Below are 21,252 nucleotides of genomic sequence, written 5' to 3' on the forward strand. Positions count from 1 at the left end.
AGGGTCACTCACGGGGAGTATGTCACCTCGGGGGACAGATTTTTCTTATCAGAGCCAGGGCCGTAAAACTGAATCCTGAACCTTAATGGAATAAAACCCACATTCAGGGAACTAAAATAATGTAGCCAGATCCACCGGACAGATCTGGTGACCATTTCTAGAGAAACAGGTGGTTCTGTGTCCCTTAGATCCCGTCGGTCAGTTTCACGAAGCCTGGTGTTCAGGGTCATTTAATCTGGAGGCCTCCAGATCAAATGGCATCCCATAATGGCACCCCATTTCATAAATGAATCTGACAGTCAGAGAGGATGGCGACGGCAGTGTCCTGCCACAGAGGCACGGGCAGGGCTCCTGCCTCCCCCACTCCCCACAGCCAGTGCGCGGAGCAGGAGCGGGAGCGGGGCTGACCTCTGGTGAGGGGCTGACCTCTGGTGAGGGTCCGAGCACTGGGCTCCCATTTGAACATACGAGAAGGGCCCTCGGGTTCTAACCTCGGAGAGGCCTCGGATCTGCTTCCAGTCAAGCCCCACACCAAGAAAGCGTGGAAGGTGAGACAGCAACGGGGGGAAATCTGCATCGAGGTTCAGTTCACAAAGCAGTTTCATGCCTGACTCGACTGTCACAAATGCCCTGCGAGACGAACGAGGCATATTTCCTCCTCGTGTCATAGGCAAGGAAACAGGAAGCTCAGCCTCGGGGAGGTTAAACCCAAAGCCTTTGGAGAACTTTATCTTATGAATCTTTCTTTCTTTCTTTATGAGTCTGATGAACCTGTATTTAAAAAAGATGTAGTGTCATGTAATTTCTAAGACCGTAATTCCTTAGGACTCCAGCGTGAGACTGTGCTTTTCAGCGTATGCACACCTTGCCCCCGAGAAGGAGCCTCCCCGTGGGCTCTCGGACCCTGACGTGCCAGCTGGACGAGGCCCCGCAGGCAGCGCTGCCAGGGAGTCTGCGCGGGTGGTGCGCGGCTCAGCTCTGGGGGACCTGCCCTGAGCTGCGAGACTGTGCGTGGCACCCCCCCGCTCCGGGGCCACAGCGCACAACTCGGAGAACCTTTACAACAGCCCCCGCTGTGACTCAGAATCAGAGCTGGCTCCGAGAAAGGAAAACATGATCATCCCCAGAAAGTCATCCTCAGAGCTTCTGTACCTCCTGTACAGAGGGGGATGCAGGCTGTGCTGGCCACGGGACACGGGAGGACTTCCAGCAGTGTCTACACGGGGCCCTCCTGGCCTCTGAGACGTCAGCCCGTGACACTGATGAGTGTCTGCTCAGGTCAGCATGGGCCAGAGAGAGGGTCCGCGGCAACTCCCGCCCGCGGGCACCATCGGCTCCCTCTCACTTATTGGAGCGCACGTTTGTTGAGTGGCAAATAAAGAACCAGACGCTGCAGGCGTGTGGCACAATCTCTGCCTTTAGGGAGGGTGGAATTTTATTGGGGAGAAAACATATACACGATAGTTTTTAAAACAACAAAGTAGGTCACATTAAAACAAAACAAAACGAAACCCAAGCTGTACTGAAGTACAAAACCGCATATTTCAGACTAACCGCGCAGTAGGCAGCCAGGAAGGGGGGACGGCCATGCGCTGCCCTAGGTAAGGACTAGTCAAGAAAGCAGCGGTGAGGGTGGGGGTCCTTGAGATGAAGCGTAAGGCATGATGGGATCTAGGTAGGCAGATATGAGAACTTGGGGCAGGGAAGGAGGAGCATCTCGGCATGGGGCAAGGAATCTCTTCCTACTTGTTTTAACCCTCCTGTATGACATCAGAGGGAGAGATGTTGTCAGCAGCTGCATCCTGATGGCGATGTTCTTTGTCAACAATGTAGCGGCTGTGAAAGAAATCTGGGCAGGCGTAATTGAGAGAGACAGCAAAACCCAAATCCAAAAGCAAGGCGCCGGGCCGGCCGCCTTCTCTTTGCTCGGGTGTGGTGCTCGTGGGGTGCTGTGGCAGGGAGCCAGCCCCTGACCAGGGGAGCAGCAGGGCACAGGGGAGGCAGGAGGCGGCCCATAGGATGGCCTGCTTCTATAGATGGGGCCATGCAGTGCAGGGAGAACTTTCCCCTTGCAGAGCTGAGCCCCACTACTTTGCAGGAGTTGGAAGGCAAGGATAACATGAGTTTTATTAACTTTCCGTAAGAATGTACCCCCACAATGCAAAGGGTGGTCTGCACCACAGCTGATACGTGTGGACTTCCCGGTGCATTTAGAAGTGCACGTTGTCAGGGGCAGCTCCGAGCTGGAACGGGAAACAAAAGTCCAGAAAGAGCGAGAAACCGGATGTCTTCACATTCCACAGTGACCCTTTCCCCTGGGGTCTTGTCTCTCCACGGAAAAGGGAATAAAACTCTGAGCCACATAAACCACAGCAGCAGGCCGGGAGTCTCGGGCGAGGCAGGCGGTGGGAGGAGCAGCGGCTGGTCCTGCAGAAATCCTTTCCGATGCACTGAATGGGACATGCGCCATCTCTGTGGAGGAGGAGGCGCCACATGCGAAACTTTTCATGGGGGGGCGGGGGCGGGAGGATCCAGGGAGGCGTTAGTATCCAGAGAACTTGCGGCCCCAGAGGGCGGTCTAATAGGGATCGTTCAGGCTGAATGAAAAACAAGAGAATATAAGTGAAAATGAAGGAGCTTCAAACGGCGAGAATGAAAGAGTTAGTGGGGAAGGTAAGTATTTACTGCAGGTCAGGAGAAGAGCAAAGGAAATGTCTCCGGTGGGTTGGACGACATGCAGGGACTGCCCTGAGGCCCGGAGGTGAGAACAGAAAGCCCTGAAGCAGCACCTCGCACCCTTGCAGGTGACCGCACCCAGACGAGGTGTGGAGAGCGGCCGCCCCAGCGGGTGTGGGCGGTGCCTGGGGGTCTGCACTTCTGCTGAGCTCCCGGGGGATGCTCGGCTGCTGGGCCCTTGCACACCTCAGAGAAGCGCCCACAGCCCAGGCTTGGTCCTCGGAGCTGGTGCGCGTGTGGGTGTCTCAGACAGGTTTTGAACAGTGGCCAGTCAGGTAAGTAGAAGTAGGCAATGTGCCCAAAGGGAAAGAGAAATCGGAGAAAATCAAAACTCAGGTAAGCCGGGGTGCTGAGTCTCAAGGCCTGCTTCTGGTGAGGTGTGACTTGAGAGGGTGACAAATTTAGTTTCATCAAGTAAGTGATACCTTCTTGGGTGTGAAGTAGTTGTCTCATTCTTGGAAAGGGTGGGGGGGGGACGCTATGTCTCAATTGCACCTCGCAGAGGGAGAACCAGATTCAGAGGCTGTTCCCATGCTCAACTGCCCTGGTAAACCACAATTCAGCAGCTGCAAACGTGCTTGCCAATACAGAGCCCGGAGACAGAGTGAAAACAGAATGTCACGTAGACCCTCCTCTGAGGTTGGCACCGTATCTTCCTGTGTATCTTGGGTGTAGCTTTTACCCGGGCAGAATTTAGACACTAGAAACCAAATGAGGTGATAAACAGAACCACTTTGCAGAAGAGTCAAAATAACCCGGCAAGAATCGAAACCACAAATGCCCTCCCAGTCCATGGCTTGCCAACCAGAGGCTCATAGGATCACACACACCCAGGACCGTGAACGTTAAGCTCAAGGGCTTAAAAAATAACTGCTACACGTGTGCAGTGTGATAGCGTTCATTGCACCTTCGCCTCTTTCTGGAAACACGCCCTGGTTCTTCTACCCCGCCCTTCCTCAGTGCCAGCGCCACAGTGGTTTCAGTGTGAAAAAAAAAAAAAAAACATCACCAGAGGAGGGGGTGTCCGGGATTCACAGCCCCGACCCGGGAGGCAAGAGTCCCGAGTTCCAAAAGCACGGACCTGAAGCGGGTATTCCGCATTTGGGTCTGGGTGGGTTCCGGCCTCACGAGGCTTTCCGTGATTCCGAAACTTCTGCATCCAAGGAGGCTCTTTCATCCGCTACAGAATCCGTTGACCACTGCCACAGTCTTCCGTGTCTTCCTGCTTTTTAAAAAATATTTCTGCCCTAACTCCCCAGCTACATAATGTCCCTGAGGTCAAGGACAAGGGTTCACTGGTCTGAGTGTCTCAGTCCAGCGTGGCCTCGCCCCTGCCCAGAGGTGTTCCATAAACAGCCACGGACGGGTATGTGTCAAGATCAGCGACCCGCTGAACCTCCCGTGGAAGTGGGCTTCCTATGGGAATTAGCCCAGTGCCGATACCCTTCCTGTCCCCCAGGGACATCTGGAAAGCAGAACTGATCTGCTTGCTTCCATCCAGCAGAGACCAGAGCGCAGGTGGTTCCTGTGGCCAGAAGGCGCTGGGGGGAGACGGTGCCAGGAAGACTTTCACTCAGTGGGTGTGCGCACGAGAGAGGCCCGCCCGGGCGCCGTGTGGATTTCCTGCCCACAGAGGCAGGGAGGCCGGCCCCAAGGTCGCCTGGGACCCACGGGCGCTATCAAGTGGAAGACAGGGCAGTCGAGTAAGGGAGGGAAGGGACCTCCGCCGACCCCGTGGCGCCATCCCGCTACCCCCAGTGGCCTCATCTTCTGGTGGCCGAGCTCTCCAAAAGGGGGGCTTGTGTGCTCCGCCTGCACTTTCTCACCCCGCTGCTGAGTCCTCAGCCCCTGCCCATCGGACCTCTGTCCTGACTTCAGGCCGAGAACGGGCTCCCCACCAACGCCCTGGCACGCCCAGGGGACACTTACTGGCTCTCCCACAGCTTCCGTTTCCTTCTTTCCTGAGTACGCTCCTCACTCTGCCCCTAACTCCCTGGCAGCCTCCTCCTTTTCTCCTCTTCCTTGCTGTGGATGCCCTCGGGTCCCCCCGTCTCCCACATCCTCCTCCGTCCCCACACGGCCTGCATGATGGTGCCTGGTCCTCCGGTGGCAGCTACCCCCCATAAAGCGGGAACCCCTGAATCCACGTCTCCTGCCCCAGGGCAGCCCCTGTGCCACAGACAGAGCCACGGGCTGTGGATGAGACACAGACGCCGAAAGCTCAGCCTGTACGGCCCTGAGCCCAGGGCCCCCTCCCCCCCGACCAAAACCTCTCATTCTCCGTTCTCCCGTCTCAGTCAGTAGTGCTGTGTGGGGTGGCTGGCAACCATCCTCAGCCAGTCCCCAGCCAGAGCCAGGGTGACTTCCTCTGATTTTTTTCTCTCTCTCTCTCGTTTAGCCAGCTGATAACCATGTTCAGTTGATTCTATCTCCTCTTGTCTCACCCTCACTGCCACTTCTCGAGACAGTTTGAACCTAATACTTGCAAATGCCTCCAAAACAGTTCTTTGCCTCCAAACTCACCCACGTCTCGTCTTTGCCCACTTTCGTACAGAGTGATCCCCACAGGCCAGATGCAAAGATGACTGAGCGACAAATTCCACTACGACATCCACCTACAGAAAGCCCTGCGGTGACACCCCCGAGGCCTCAGCATAAAGTCCCTGCCCTTCAACGCGGCTTCTGACTGACTCTGCGATGTGGCCTCACTCTCTGCCTCGCGCCCTGCACGCCGAGCAGAGCCCACCCCGCTTCCCCGGGACGAAGTGTGGTTGGTGGGACGGCTGTGTGAACCAGCAACCGACCTCCTCAGGGACCCCCTCGCCCCGTGCCTGGCCTGTTGAGAGGAGTTCACCGTCCAGCTGGGTACGTAGCGTGCCACCAAAAACCTCATCTTCACAGTCCGTTTCACTTACACGCTTCTTCTTAACGTGTCAGAGCAAGCCACCGAGCCTCTCAGACCGGGGAATGTTTCACCGTCTTCACTTCTGCATGATGGGCCACGCATTTTTCACACGCCTGCCTCTTTTCTTCTAAGGATGTGTTTCTCCGGTTAGAGAAATCTGAGGTTCAAGGCCAAACTGGAAAAAAATGGCCCCTCTGGGGAAGCTGCAGGGGGAGCCTATGCTCCTCCTTTTTCCTGATTTCTGAAGGCCGGCGCTTATGAGACCAGTGGTCACCTACCCGCTCCGTGCTAAGCACTGAGGACCTGAGGCCTGGGGCCACACCTGCTCTTAGCACCTGGGGTGCAACGGTTTCCCAGCACATACTTGTCGCAGTGGATGCGTCCTCGATACCGTACATAGTACTGCCCTCGTGTTCAGCAGGGTGAGAAGGGAAAATATAGCCCGAGGTGTCCAATCCTCAAAAACAAATTCGGGGACAATCGGAAAGAGCTCCCTTTTACGTCACCGCCTTTTCCTAACGGGGCATCGCTTTTTCATTCATTCCTTCAGCTCCACGGACACCGAAAAGCCTCGGCTTTTAGGGGAGGCGGACCGATGGATGGGTTTATCTGGAAGCTCCATCTGAGTGAGGCCCCACGTAAATAACCACTGAGGAGCCAATGCGTCTACGACAGGAAGCATCTTAGAAAGATAGAGAATAGAGCAGCGGATGCAGAAACTGATAAAACTTACCTTTTCTGTGACTTTTTGCCTAAAAATAGAAGAAATAGAAAAGTGGCATCAGCAAAAGTAAGCCATTTCAACGTTTTACAGTAAGAGTAGAGAGAGGCCCCCACCCTCGGCTCTGCCCTCTGAAGTGGTACCACCCATTTGCTGGGTGGGCCCCACCTGTGTCTGAGCCGATTTGCGGTGCTGGGTTAATGTCCCCCCCCCAAACAGGGCCGGTACCCGGGCAGGACACGGTTCCGGTCCACGGTTCCGGCGCTGCTTGCGAAGACAAGTCCAGCCCACGGCGTGCGACGGTCAGACCCAGGGTACCCGTCCACGGGTTTCTGCCTTCCCCACCTGCCGTGCTCCGCAGCTGCCCCGCCCCCGCCCCCACAGGTGTGAGCCTCCCTGGGAGACCTCGCTGCTGATCCTTCCTCCTCCCGCCGCCTGGTCTAAGGGAGCCCGCCCGCACGTCTCCCTCCGGCCTCGGCGGTGGGAACGGCACACTGTGCCTCAGTACCTGGCGTGTTCTGATCTGACTAACACAGTGACTCACCGCGCCGATCAGGCTTCCTTCTTTGGCTGCAAGGGACCTCGGGCCAGACGGAGAGAGCCCCTCCAACCACCTGGACAGGGCTCTGGGACACGTGTTTCTGTGTTCCCCCTGCGCCCGGCTCCAGCCTGCTTTTGTGAAGTTCATTTTGACCTTCTTTTTCTTGCTTTTGCACTGGGTTTAACTAATTTTAACTTGTTATGGTGAATGCATTTTGTAAATTACATGGCTTTTTTTTTTTAAAAAAAGCAGAGAATAAATAAGTAGATACATGAATGAACTGTGGTGGTGAAATAAAAGCAAAAAATCCCCAACACCCCCTCCCCCAAAAAAACTTTTTGAGCAGGAAAAAAATCCCTGGGAAGCAATACATGTCAGTGGCTAAAACCGGAGTTCTGGAAGCATTCACTCTGGACGTCAGCTCTGCCTGCCGCCAGCAGTGTGTCTCCGAACGGTTACTTGCCTTCTCCACGCCACGCTTTCTCCTTCTGTGAGAAGGACATGACATTATGTCTCCCTCGCTGAGTGGATTTACAGAGTGTATTCAAAGTATTTAGTGCGGAGCCCAGAGCTTAGATAGTGTTCAATTACTATTTTAACTTTTTTTAAATGTCAGAGATTGCGGTTTTCAGCATTGCCTCCACGAAAACTCAGCCCGTTGAGGGCAAGGAACCCCATACACTTGAGCAGAGAGAATTAAACCTGAATTCATCTCAGAGTTCTGTTTGTTTGTTTTCGTACACACTCTTCTCTTAGGAACAATGCAACGCGTAACAATGCATGAGCAAACGTCTGTTCCTGCTGAGAGAGTTTCTTTTTTTGAAGAAAGGGGAACTGAGGGGCATGTGTACAGTTTCGGGCCCCGTTCTAACCTGTGAGTCGGTTCAGGAGGATAAGTCTCCCAACCGAGGAAAGAAAAATAGAGCGCGGGCCTTCAGGGGCACGGCTGGAGGGGCGTCGGAGTCCGGGCCTCGCTGACGTTCGTTCCGGGGGCTGCAGAGATCCGGCCTAAACATTCCTGCCTGGGCTTCCTCCTTTCCGAACGGGGCCAGAGACAGTGACTCAGCGGAGGAGGGTCATGCGCGGGGAAAGGGGGTTTCTGGGCAAGCCGGGGCGCAGGGGGGCTCACCCCCGCGGCCCGCCCCTCTCCTTTCTCAAAAGAAAGGAGTCAAGTCTGGGTACCCCGACACCCAGCGCGGGGGTCAAAGTGCAGGTTCAAAGGATCCATGCGAGGACGGAAGGACAGAAGTCAAGATCGTGGTCTTTTCACTGGCTACTATGCTCTACATAGCTGCCCCCTCTTTCCAGCTTCCCGAGCCCCCAAAGCCTACGAAAGCCTCAGAGTCCACGAGTCCTATCTGTAGCCAGAGTTCTTGCTTTCGGCTCTTGTTCTTGTAAACGCATCAGCTGTACGGTGTCAGAAAACCTCTCGGGGATTAGCCCGGGGGCCTGCCCACCATTTTCTGACATGAGCTCTATAGGAAAAAGATCTGTCATGTTCCCACGAACTTGCAACTAAAATTTCGGGAGGACGACGTCGCTTCCAAGTTGGAGGCATCGGAAGAGGTTTCAGAAACGAGGACCCCTTGAACGCCACTGTAGAGACACCCCGGCTTCCCCGCACCGCCAGTGATCTTCTGGGACCTCTGCTCTCTCTGCTGGCACAACCGTAGCTCACCTAGCTGCCCGCTCTCTGCTTCCTGTTTGCCCCACACCGATTCCCACAGCAGGGGCACGCCGTTGTCACGTTATCAGGGTGAGATCTTGTACAGAAATGACTCCAAGGTGAAAAATGTAAAAACAACCCCTCTGCTGGTTTTTTTTTGTACCCCACATTTGTAACACAGCCTCAGCCAGCTCGCCAACCCCCCAGCTGAGTACACGTCACTCCAGTTTTGCCCTTTTGATTCTACTACCACTTATTTTAAAACGTTAGAATTTGGGAATCCATACCCTCCTTACAGAGCTGCCTCGCAGCCCCGAAGTCCTCAAAGGTTATTTAGATATCCCCTCACCCAGAGGGCGGTGGGTACGTACCCACAGTCCTCAGCGCTGCCCACGTCACCCAAGTTGGGAGGACTGAAAGGACAGCTGGGGCCAGGCTTTGAAGTCCCAGTGGAAATGACCTTCAGTAGCGGGAGAGCCATCTCCTCTTTCTGCCTTTGTGCAACGCTCTGTTCTTAGCATCGCACTGTGAGTCAGTGGGACCCAGTCTTAGCAGATTTCTCACAGCAAGAGCAGAGGAATTTTAACTGTTCGGGGCTCTCTGGTGACAGTTAGCGAAGTTCTTGCACGTCTATGGTGCCCCCTTCACTGTCTTTCTGAGTTGGTTAGAAATCTGATGTGGCCCCTCTCTTCCTAAATTTGGGATGAACCACCAAATCCTAGTGGGAGACCATTGGGAACTCGTAGACACCATTCCCACAATTGCCAGGGAGGGTGGGTGGGTGGGAGGGGCGGCTGTTACGTGCCATGCCCACTGCTGGGGCTGTGACGGAAGCCGCGGAATGGGAGGGCGATCAGCGCCCGTGGAAAGGCCACCCAGGGCAGTTGCTTAGCCGCTGTTTCAAGGTCACCGCTGGCCCCGAGTGGAAGCAGGGCTTTGTTAAAAGCTGCCTAATGTGCCCGAATTTCAGAGTCTTGAATGTTTCTGCCAAACACGGCGGCACACCCCCGAGGTCTGCCTCAGACTTTGGGCCTGTAACCCTAGGGTGGTCCCGCTTTAGGGGGTGGCCTCGGGGCAGGTGGGCGAGGGATGCTGCCCTTCCCCCGTGAGTTCACCTGCCATTAGGGCAGTATTGGCCTCTTGAGGTGGTCTCCCTTCTTCCCCTTCCTTCTCCAGGCCAGGGTGGAGGGGAGGCAGGAGTGTGTGGTGCCTTGTTGGGGCTGTGTCCCCCGTGAACAGACACTGGGGAGGAAACATGGGGACTCCTCCATGTTGGCAGCCACACAGGCGCCTGTCCCCGGATGAGGCCAGGTGTTTGGGGGCAGCGCCCTGAAAACGTCCCTGGACCTTCCATTCATTCCCAAGAGGAGCCACGGCGCTGACATCGAAGGTGCGTCAGCCCTCAGAGGACAGAGCTCAGGAGCCCTTTGGTTCAGAGTGAAGTACGAACGAAGGACCATTTGTCCGTCACCGCCCCAGCAAGGCGCCTTGAGGATAGCAGGCCTTTTTTTTTTTTAAGTTTGTTGGAGGAAAAACGAAAAGCAGCCCCCATGGCAATGCCAGCGTACCCTTGGCCGCCTTGCCCGTCTCCCAGGCCCGGCCTCGACGGGACACGGAGCATGGAGTCCTACCTCGTTTCCCGTGGGCATTCTAATTTTTTTCCTCTTTACACGATTATTCTTTTCATAGGAAGGTAAGCTCACTTACTTTTTTTGAGTCGCCTTGCCAGCCAAATGATGAACACCATGCCCAAGAAGGCCGTCACCATGACGGCCACGGGGATGAACAGGGGGTTGTAGTCGCCCTCCTTGATCAAGGAGAAGCTCCTGTCCAGCTCTGGAAGAGAAAGCAGGCGGGCGCCCCACGTGAGGCCCCGGGCCCCGCCTCTCCGGCGACATTTCATGACATTCTCCCTCCCTCCACCTCCCAGTAAGGGCCCATTTGGTGCCACCTGACGGGGGCACAGGGGCATGGAAGGCCCGCGGTGAGTCCACAGCAGAGGCGAAGCCCGGACCGGCTTTCCCAGCCCAGAGCGTGCGAATGGGGTCTCGATCCCCAGATTTGCAACTGATGGACTTTCTGGGAGATGCCCGTAAAGACGTGGTCAAGAAGCACCGAGCTCCGTGACCTTGGGCCGCGGTCAGGAACCTGGACGCAGAGCAGAGCTGAAAGGTCAGCACAGCCACAGGAGAAAGGACAGCCAGCGACCTGAGCCGGGCTCCTTACCAGCCACAGGGAACTCCTCGTGCTCTCACTGTGAGAGGCAGCCGTTCCCACGCCGGCGGCCTGCCCTGACCTGTCTGTCATCCACACGGCCCAGCCCTCCCACGCCCGCCCTCCTTCAAAGGGACACTTCCCAGATCTTCTCGTGAGTGTGAACCGAGCTCATCTGGGAACTGTCCCTGAAAACACACCGGTGTGAGCGACCTTTAACCTGAGAGCACCCAAAACTTCGGGAACTTCCTCTGGCACATCGGCACAGGGCCCGCCAGCATCCCTCACTCTTGGCGGTACTTTGAGGGGCCCTTTCAAGGTGCTTCCATCCCCCACCCAACCGTACAATGGAAAAGAGGCTCAAGGCCCCAGGGCATCCGAACAGGGGGCGCCTGTTGTCTGCAGGAGGACGAGGACCTGGGCACTAGCCCAGCCTTAGAAGGAGAGGTCCTGTAGCCTGGCATCGGGTGGCCCCCTGTGGACTCCGCCCTCCTCCCGACCCCCTGCCCTACTCCCTGGCCTGGGCCCCACAGAGAGCAGTTCCCTGGTAGCTTCCGCAGGTACCGCCATGCACAGACGTTTGTCGTTGGTGCCAGTGGCCTCAGGAGAAGACCTGGGTGGCTAGTCTTTGCCATGCTGATTTCAGGAGCATTTATGCAGCACCCCCTGCCAGGCACTGCCGGGCAGAGGGTACGGAGACATGAGAGAGACATAGCCTTTGTACACAGACAGGTTTGGTGTATCTCTCCCCACCCTCCGCTCCCTCTTGAAAGCCTCGAGAGCACTGGGGCCAACTGACTCACTCTGACATATCGGAGTGCGGCTCGACCAGGTTCCAGACGATCCACAAGTAGTTTCGTTCTCTCCGATTAACTCGGTCCCTTCTGAGCAGCTGAACGTGCACGAGGAGTTGAAGCTAAATTCGTCCAAGGGGTGAGTACAGCTCACGTTCCCCAAATCAGGTCCTGTGAGACGCTCGCACCGAATCGCTTCAACGGAAAAGGGACAAAACACCAACAAACTCTGAGCAGAGACCCTCGCCTGACCAAAGCTTTCTGGCCAAAGCCGCCCGACTCAGTGGAGGGGCCTCCACGCGACTCAGGACAGGTCTAATCTAGACATCACTTCTGGTCGTGCTTCCAGACTCCGCTGCTGCGAGCACGATGGGGAGCCGCGAGCCAGGGGTGCATGGGAGGCCTGGGGGGGGGGGGCGGCGGGGAGTGGAGAGAGGAGGGGAGGCTTGGCCCTTCCGGGTGTCACCCCCCACGTCTGCCGGAGGGGCCCTCGCTCCCTGTCCTTCGCCTCCCGAGCTCCGGCGGAGTCTTCCCCATGAGAATGGAGCACCTCCTCCCTTCCACTTCTTCTCAAGTCTACCCCAGCGACTTTGAGAAACATCCCAATTCTCTGACGCACATCTCTCAACTTTTGTAACATTCGGCGCGCTGCCCGATTCAGTGCTGTGATTTCAATAAATGGTTTCAATAAATGGTTTTGATAGTTATTTTGAGAATCCAGCCCCTTAAACGAGTGAGTCAGAAGCGTGCATGTAGAACCTGTAAACCAAAACTTCACACGTTCAGACGCCACCAGCTTCCTTCTGCACACGCATCACCGTAGTTAAAGAGAAAGCGTGCACCGTATTTCAAACAGAAAAAAAACAAATCAAGACACTGTGTTTTTTGTTTTCATGGCAGTTGTTATTCTCCTGAGAGTTCGTGGAAGAGAAAAAGTAAAACACGATTTTAAGAATAAACAAATAAAACAATGGAAAAAAAAAGACCTCTACCCTCTGAGAAGGAAATTGCTCGGTGTTAGGTAGGACACCACATAAAACAAGTATTACTGAGAGGAGAGAATAAGCAACCTGTAACTGAGGTTCAGCAAGACTGATTATTTACTCCATGACAATGAGAAGAAAAAAAAAACACTGTGTAACCCTGCCTGTTGCTGAGAATCACCCACACACTGTGAGACTGTGAGACGACTCCAGCAGTATTTGGTGGTTACTTTTCTTTGCAGGTTTTCTTTTGGAATTTTAGTAACCATTACCTCTCTGAAAAGCATCACAGTCTGTAGCCTCAGGCTAAACTATGCTCCAGAAGAGGATACAGACTTCTGAGCAAGACCCTCCTGCACTTTCTCCGTCTGTGAGCTCAGGAGCACCGTGGCCGAGCCCCCGGTCCAGACACCCACTCACCTTGGCAGGTTGGTTCCAGAGAGGACCAGTTTCCAGATGGCCCACAGGTGGTCTCCGTGCTCCCAACGAGGTCCGTCCCCTCGGGGCAACCGAAGGTACACCGTGACCTGTAGCTGAAGTTGCCCAGGGGGTGATGACAGGCCATGGTCCCCAGCTCCGGGGCCTCCAAAGGCTCACACGGGATCACTTCAGTAAGAAAAGAGACAGCATTGGGTACTGTTGAGACGGCCCGGTGACCCAGTGCCTTTAAGCCAGGTCACTTAACCCCTGCAGCTGCAGGTGCTTCAGCTATGGAGAAGGAAGAATGCCAACTGCATTCACCTCCTGCAGTCGGTGGGGTGGGGGTGGGGGGTGAAGGGACTTGGTGCAAGGCAAGGACTCAGAAGAGAGCCTCGTTCGTGGGATGTCTTCTTGGGACATTAGCTCATCTTCTAGTTAGTGACCCTTGGCATTATCTGGGGAGGGAATTTTTAAACCCAAGTAGGTGTCGGTGGGAATGATCAGCTCAGTTTGGACATGACGGGGTACATTCGAGTGTTGGGGGAAGGCGGTTTGGAGGGAGGGTGGGTGTCTGCATTGGTCTTCTTCACCGGGGAGTGGGGGAGATAAACGCTTCAGGAAGCACATCAGCCTCGAGTCTGTCTTCGCCCTCTCTGGCTCCATTCCAGAATTCCAGTTCTTCTGATGACGCCGACGGCCCTCTGACAAAGCTGCGTCGACGGCCTTGCTCTGGCTGACCGGTGGTTTTAGTGGGTCAGACGAAGACCTGAAAACCAGTCTCCGCATTGCAGGCCTGCCGTGCCATCGGGCAGATGTTGCAACTCTCACGTCTTATGTCCGACTGAATCTGAGCCATTGTTGTCAGCTTGCTCTTGAGATTTCCACAAGGAATGGATCCAAGGAACTGGAAGAAACTTCTTGCATTTTTCATGTATATTCCAAGTCCAGACAAAAATAAATTACATGCTCCAGTTCAACCCGTGCCCCCATGCAAGTGGGCGCTTAATATAGTGCAGGCACAGTCTCCGTCTTACCGATGAGATGACCGGCAAGGTGCCCGCTGTTCTCAGGTCGCTGTCAGGCTGCCAGGGGATGCAGACTGCTAAGCACGTGACCTCCTCCCCAAACGTGGGGGAATAAGGAAGATGCATGTGGAGGTATCGGAACAAAACAGACGGAGACTTAGCCTGTTTGGGGGCACCCAGAAATCTTCCTGAAATTGGTCTTGCAGATAAACGGGTGCATCGGCCATGTACAAAACGCAAGAGAAATCCACGAGCGAGTCAGTAGGACACACAGCCCCCGTGGTCGGTGCGGGGAACAGCAAGCTCTCTGATGTCACCATCGGGATGGGAAGGAGAGACGGGGATGAGATGAGAGGAGGGCGAGAGATAGGAGCTAAGACAAGAGGCTCTTGTCTGCTCTCATTGATTCAGTGAATGCCTACTCTGCACCAGCATCACTCTGGGTCTCGAGGAGTTTAGCTTTTCTCCTGTAGCACAAATGATAGGTGGAAATTAAAGGGTGGATGGTCAGATACAGGTGATGTTTGTTTGGCTGTTTTGGTTGGTCAGCCTAGCTATAGTATGAATAATATATTTGAGGGGCACTAGTTTTAAGCATGCATGTATGTATGCATGAATGTATGTATTTATGTTATATTATATACACCATTACAGCTATCCCCATCCCCCCCCTTTGCCCACCTCCGCCCAGCCCTTGCCCCCCACTTCCCTCGGGCCATCCCCACCCTGTCTGTCGCCTGTGCCTGTGGGTCACGCAGACACGTTCCTTGGCTAATCCCTTCCGCTTCTTTCATCCACCCCCCTCCCCTCTGACAGCTGTCAGTCTGCTCCCTGTGTCCGTGCCTCTGTTTCCATTTTGTTCATCAGCTTATTCCGCTCATTAGATTCCACGTAGAAGTGAGATCATACGGCACTGGTCTTCCGGAGGGTCACTGATTTAGAGTCGTGGGGCCCAGCTAAGAAATCACGGCAGTCCTCCAGGAGGAAGTTGATGAGGATGATGGTAGTCGGGTTGACGAGGAGGAGACAAACCGGAGCGACAATGTATAAACCATGAGTAGTGTGTCACTTGCAGAAACGTAGGGCTGGGGAGAGCGTTGCACACTAGAGCGCCCGTGCGGACGGCGGCACCACGCGAGGCGCTGAGGAATGCAGAAGGGAAACTGCCCAGGACAGCGGTGCCACGCGGGCGTCCCGAGGGTGTGCTCGGCCTGGTCGGAGCTCACGGCTGCAAACAGGTTGTCGGCCCGAAGCTCACACAGATTCGTGAGTTCAGAAAAGCTGGCAGGTCTGACCAGAGGGGACATGGACGGCCACAAGGGCAATGGAAAAAGGTAGGAGATGAGAAATACCAGCGGTACGTGGGCTGGGACCGGCGCCCGGCAGGGAGACTGAAGAGAAACGACCGCAGGCGGAAAGAGCTCCTGGAGAGAGGGAGGTGGTGGCAGGCAGGGTGGAAAGAAACGATGGGAATGTTGAGCCAGGAGAGGCATGGACGCGCCGGTGAGGTAGGAATTCGAGGATGAGGCTTCGGTGTGGCGTGAGGCCGAGTGTTGGGTGGGGGCTGTCGCGGCGCTGCAGTCGAGGGAGATGAGTTAGGTAGGTTCTGGTCGGTTGACATTCAAATTTACTTGGGCTTTGTGTCTTTATCTATTCTTTACAAACGTGCTTTTCTCTCTCTCTCCCTCTCTCTCTCTCTCTCTCTCTCTCTCTCTCTCTCTCCCCTTGTAATTTTGTATTTCAGGCCCCAGCGACTTCAAACACAGTTTTGAAACTCAATCGATAGCAGTCAAAGGATTTGATGTGTCTTTCGGTAGTGAGTTGACTGGGGCAAGGGCTGGTCTTGCCTGCATCTGCGTGCCCGGGCCCTTCCTGCGCCTGTGCCCACGGCTGCGAGGGGTTCCCACGGACCCCTGACGGCTCTCTCCGTCCTCTCTCCCTTTGCTCTCTGGGCTACTGCCCTGCTCCCAGCGGAATGGCCCCAGGCCCAGCTGTTAAACATTAAGAACCAAAAAACCCCAGAAAAAAAACAAAAAAACCCTCATAGGCACAGACAACAGAGGGTGATTACCAGGAAAATGAGCCGGGGGCGGGGAGGTAGGAGAGGGTAAAGGGGGCTGGACAGTGATGGAAGGAGACTGGACTCGAGGCGGCGGACACGCAGTACCTCTGTGGACAGGCGGTGGGGTATAGAATCGTACACCTGAAACCTGTAACAGTTTATTAACCAATGTCACCCAGCAACTGCAATTTTAAAAGAGACCCAGTTGCCTCCCTTTGTCAAAGGAGGGCCAGATTGCCTCGTTGAGCAATTTCCAGTTCCCGCAAGCTGACGCTAGCTTATCTTGTTTTCCATCAAAGTAAATTACGAGCATATATCACTTCCCCTACCTAACCGTAAATCCTTGAAGGGCAGACCCTCCCAGAGACTTGCCTTTCCATCTTCTGAGATACCTGCCCAGGTAACTATGTTGGGCTTCTCCTACCTCTGGCCTCTATGCGCTGGACATCATTATGTGAGCTCTTTTTCCTGACCTTGCCTTCCAGTGACCTAGGACACCATGATACTCGCCATTCTGAGAAAGGAGAAGTTTTCGTCACAAGGCCGGGCTTGCATAATGCTGGTACCTTTCTGTAAAGATTTCGTAAGTCAGGATGGAGTTTCGATTCACTTCTCAACGTGTCTTTCCGAGGGCCACCGAGAACAGAGCCATAGACGTGACCGCCACGCCTCGGGCGTGGTAGGGTCCTGCTCTGGGAAACCCACAGGGAGCGCACTGGACTGGTTAGAACTCTAACGTCGGAAAGAAACTCAGCCGTGCATTGCTAGAAGGCGGGCTGGAAACCCCCTCCCGACCTCGAGGAGTCTTTACAGAAAAGCCCCCACGTTGTGCAAGCAAGGCCCTCTGATGGAAACTTCTCATTTCTCAGAGGGGCGCGTACCAGGTCATCCCAGCCTCTGCAGGCCACCGTTGCCCCTGCGACTTCCCACGGGAAGAGACCGGGAGGAGCAGGGGGCTTACCGAACTGGCACTGCGGCCCGTAGTGCCCCGAGTCACAGCGGCAGGTGTGGTTGTTGATGGTCTCCACGCACTCGCCGTGGCCGCTGCATGACCAGGGCTGGCAAGACGCTGAAAAGGGGGTGGGAAAGATGTCAGTTTGGGGCGATGATTTCTTAGGGCTCACAGTCATCGTTCTGAGACCCAGACAACTTCGGGGCCGAGCTTATCTTACTACACAGGAACCCTTTATTGCAGCATTCCTAGGACCTCTGCATGCCAAGCACATGCTAAAATGTCTCTTACTGTGAGGTACTGGCCACATAGCCATGGGTGCGCGTCTTTAGAATGAGTCTGTCAGCACGGACACTCTCTCACGCTCGGGGGGAGGCGTAGTGACCTGTGTGGAAACTCTTGAAGTCGCTTTGTTTTTAACGTAAGTAGCAGGTTAACGGAGGGCCCGGCTCCAGCCATTTCTGCAGCCAGACTGCTTGGCCGCCTCCTTCTTTGCAGAAAGAGCCTTAGAAGGATTAAAAAGTCCGTATGTGTGCATGTCATGGAGAGTCCAGTTTACCGGGGCCAGACGGGCTCTGTCCCACTGTGGAGACGGGCCTCGGGAGAGTCTGCAGTGTTGGGAACTGCGGCTGACGTCTCTGTGGACGCCTTACGGACCACAGGGAACACACGCCACCCTGTCGCATCGTGGCGAACTCCAGGACCAGGCCACGCGGGAAACGTGAGCCCCCTCCGTCACCAGGAGGACACCGAGGTGATGGGCACCCACGCTCCCCGCGCTTCCTGCCGTATCAGCAGGGACCCTGAGCCAGGGGCGTCCCAGCTTTCGGCGTCTCTGGGCCACGCCGGGAGCAGAAGAGTTGTCTTGGGCCACACGTTAAACACACTGTGAGCTGTGATCCCGCATATACACACACACACAAAATCTCGTTATGGTTTAAGTAAACATACAGTTTTGTGCTGGGCTGCCTTCACAGTCATCCTGGGCTGCATGGCACCCACAAGTCACAGGTTGGGCACCCCGGCACCCCTTCCTCCTGATGTAAACAGATTTGGGGTAGAGCTTCGGGGCGGCCTCACACATCGCACACCTCAGGTGCTCGGCGGCGGCGCGGTCTGAGCTGATGCCGAGGGGGGGCTGGCTTTGGGACGCTCTGCGGGTGCTCGTTCCCCGGCGTCGGCACGGGCCAAGCCTGAGACCCCCCCCACTCGGGCCCCCCACCCGTGTAACAGAGGGCCCACCCATGTGACAGACGGCCCACCTGTGTGATAGAGGGCCCACCCGTGTAGCAGACGGCCCACCCGTGTGACAGACGGCCCACCTGTGTGACAGACGGCCCACCCGTGTAGCAGACGGCCCACCCGTGTGACAGAGGGCCCACCCGTGTAGCAGACGGCCCACCCGTGTGACAGACGGCCCACCCGTGTGACAGAGGGCCCACCCGTGTGACAGACGGCCCACCTGTGTAGCAGAGCGCCGCCTTTGGCTTGTGGCAGGCGTCGTCGTTCCACTTGCCCGCGTCCCTGGCCCTCTTGATGTAGATCTCCACGCAGTCCTCCTTCGACTTCTTGTTGTTGGGCTCCCCGTCGCCCCAGTTCTCGGCCTCCGCCGTGAGGGTCTTGTTGGTGCCCACCCAGGTCCACACGCCTCCCACCTTCCGGATGCCGATCCAGTAGTAGGAGCGGCTGAAGGGGAGCGTCTTGTTCAGGTACTCGATCTCCCCCTTGTTCTGAATGGCGACGAGGTCGGTGTAATGTTGTTGGCAGAACCTTCTCGCGTTTTCCCAGGTCATGGGCTTTTGAGAGTGATGGTAGGTCCAGCCGTCGGTTCCGTGGTACGCGGAGAAGCCTGGAAGACATCGGGGTGAGCGACAGAGACTCAGGCGGCGGCTGGAAACAACCGAAGGCGCACCCAGCCCGAGCAGCGGGGGATCAGACACCCCCCGGGGCCTCAGTCCCCGCCCCGGAGGGTGGAATGAGTCACCCACAGATCCGAGGGAGAAGCTGCGCCTTCTCGTCCCGATCGCTTTTCCCCACCATGATACAGAAACGCTTCTGCACACTGCTCTCCTGCAGGTGAATTTAGTGGCATGCTCGATATACGGTCGGGACGTCCTTCCTTCTCAACATTTCAAGTGCAATTGAACCAACATATTTTAGAAATTCCTATTTCTTTATCTTACTAGCTGTCAGCCACTTAAAATTAATTGAAGTGTAATATCATATATCTCTCAGATTTACTGTCTACTCTCCCCCCTTTGCCCGCCCCCCACCCCGGGACACTTCCTGAAGGCCAGCAGGTAAGTTTCCAAGAGAGAAGTAAAGTAAGGGCAGGAATAAGCGATCATATGAAGAGATCTCTTAGAGGGGTGACATGCACCAGAGGGAGAACTGCTTCTGGGAAGGCCTCAGGACACAGCCTGAGCCTTAGAGAGCTAACTACGGAACAACAGAATGAACAGCTTCTGAAACCCCATGATGCAGGATATGAAATTTATTTAGATGATGTTCTGCCCACAAAGATACTCAGCGGGTGGTGTTTCATCATCCTATGGGTGCTTCAAACGTGGGGGCTTTGAAGAACCCAAAACAAACACATAATTCACAAGGATCTCACTATAATATATGCCCTACTAAGCCCGGTCTGGTCCACGTGAAACTCTAATGAACACATTTTTTAAAAAAATAAATAAAAAGGCGCAGCCATATAAACGTAGGAGAACATACCGCAGCAGAGCACCGTCCACACCCACAGCCTGAAGACCCCCTGAGCACGCCGGCGTTTCCCCAGAGACATCTGTGAATGAGAGACGAGATTTGTGCTCGTGAATCACACACGCACAGCGCCGTGAGGAGGAGGCTCCTGCAACTGTCCCTGAGGTTCAGAACGAAACACACATGCTTAGTAAGCCTGGCCGGGGTCGCCGACTTCTCAGAAGTGGATGAAAGAGTAGCGTGACATTTGCTTCAGAACTGAGGCCTGCCTCTTCTGTTTTCACGTCTTAACCTCAAGTCGCTGAGTGTTGCCACTCAGATTTTTTCCATATTTCAGTAATTTTTTTTTGTACCTGCTTTTCTGCTGAGCTGTTAGATGAGACTGTTGGATCCTTGGTATATACTACCTTGAAGTGTTTGCTGGTGCTAAACCAACTCTTTTTTTTAAAGCATTGTTATTATTTACTTTTTTAAATATTTTATTTATTTATTTGTAGAAAGGGAAGGGAGGGAGATAGAGAGAGAGAGACATCAATGTGTGGTTGCTGGGGGTTATGGCCTGCAACCCAGGCATGTACCCTGGCTGGGAATCGAACCTGGGACACTTTGGTCCCCAGCCCGCGCTCAATCCACTGAACTATGCCAGCCAGGGCACTAAACCAACTCTTGACATCTAGAGTTAATGTTAAAATCTCCCACTTGATTACGATGGGTCAGTGTTTCAGATACCTAAGAGAACTCAACAGTTGAACAGACACCAGCAAGGAGAAGCAGTTCAGTTTCTTCAACTAAAAAGGAAGGCATTGTGAGCCACTCGGAGGACAAGACCACAGATTTTCTGCCCACCTTCAAACCCTGCCTTCTGAAGGGTCTCACCCCTCAGGGAGCCACAGTGCCAGGTTGCAAAAGTGCCAGTTGCAGCCAGACAGCCCTTCCAGGACCTCGCCAGAGACAGGGCCGGGCGATGCAACCAGCACCTCTGAGAAGAGGGCCTCGAAGAGCACAAGGCGACCTTAGTCCTTGGCTTTTTAAAAACCAAACGTGAAACGCATTGCTTCTTGTCCTTCGCCACCCTCCTCTGCGACCCCAAGAAGAGGTTCTGCCTGAGCATCTGAGAATCTTTCAGGCTCACCGTGGCTTTGCGTGTCCTGGTCCGGCTCTCCCGCGGCCTCACCTCTCAGCTCTGCTCCCCGGGGGTGCCCGGTCCTCCTCCTGGCCCTGGCCCAGGGCGCGGTGTGCTGCTGCAGAGAGACTGTGGCGCCAGTGTCACCAGGGAGCTTGCTGTCTTTTGGTTTTCTAACCCAGTCTCACATCCTCCTCCCCCACTTCCCCCACCTCCCCTGCCTCCTCTTTCCCCACTTCTTTCCTACTCTGACCTCTGTCACCTCCTCGGAGAAGGGCTGCTGTCCGAGGGTGCTGTTGTTAGGGTCTCCCTTCCCTCCTCTCCTCCCTTCCTCCCTTCTTCCCTTCCTTTCCCCCTCCCTCCCTCCCTCCCTCCCTCTCACACTCCCTCCATCC

The 21,252-nt window shown here is 55.2% G+C and overlaps 1 protein-coding gene across 1 annotated transcript; it reads right to left on the minus strand.

Moving 5' to 3' along the window:
• Nucleotides 1–1,404: 1,404 nt before the first annotated feature.
• On the minus strand, nucleotides 1,405–21,033 carry SELL (selectin L). Its single transcript, XM_045838810.1, has 9 exons — nucleotides 20,867–21,033; nucleotides 19,747–19,816; nucleotides 18,482–18,868; nucleotides 17,029–17,136; nucleotides 12,981–13,166; nucleotides 11,587–11,772; nucleotides 10,277–10,405; nucleotides 6,375–6,393; nucleotides 1,405–2,597 (listed from the first exon to the last, which is right to left on the minus strand). The coding sequence occupies exons 2-9, from the start codon at nucleotides 19,814–19,816 to the stop codon at nucleotides 2,579–2,581; spliced, it is 1,104 nt and encodes a 367-aa protein (XP_045694766.1). The 5' UTR covers nucleotides 20,867–21,033; the 3' UTR covers nucleotides 1,405–2,578.
• Nucleotides 21,034–21,252: the final 219 nt, after the last annotated feature.

Source organism: Phyllostomus hastatus, unplaced genomic scaffold (genome assembly GCF_019186645.2).
Source record: "Phyllostomus hastatus isolate PE091 unplaced genomic scaffold, TTU_PhHast_1.1 phas_contig_283, whole genome shotgun sequence".
Classification (NCBI taxonomy): Eukaryota; Metazoa; Chordata; class Mammalia; order Chiroptera; family Phyllostomidae; genus Phyllostomus; species Phyllostomus hastatus.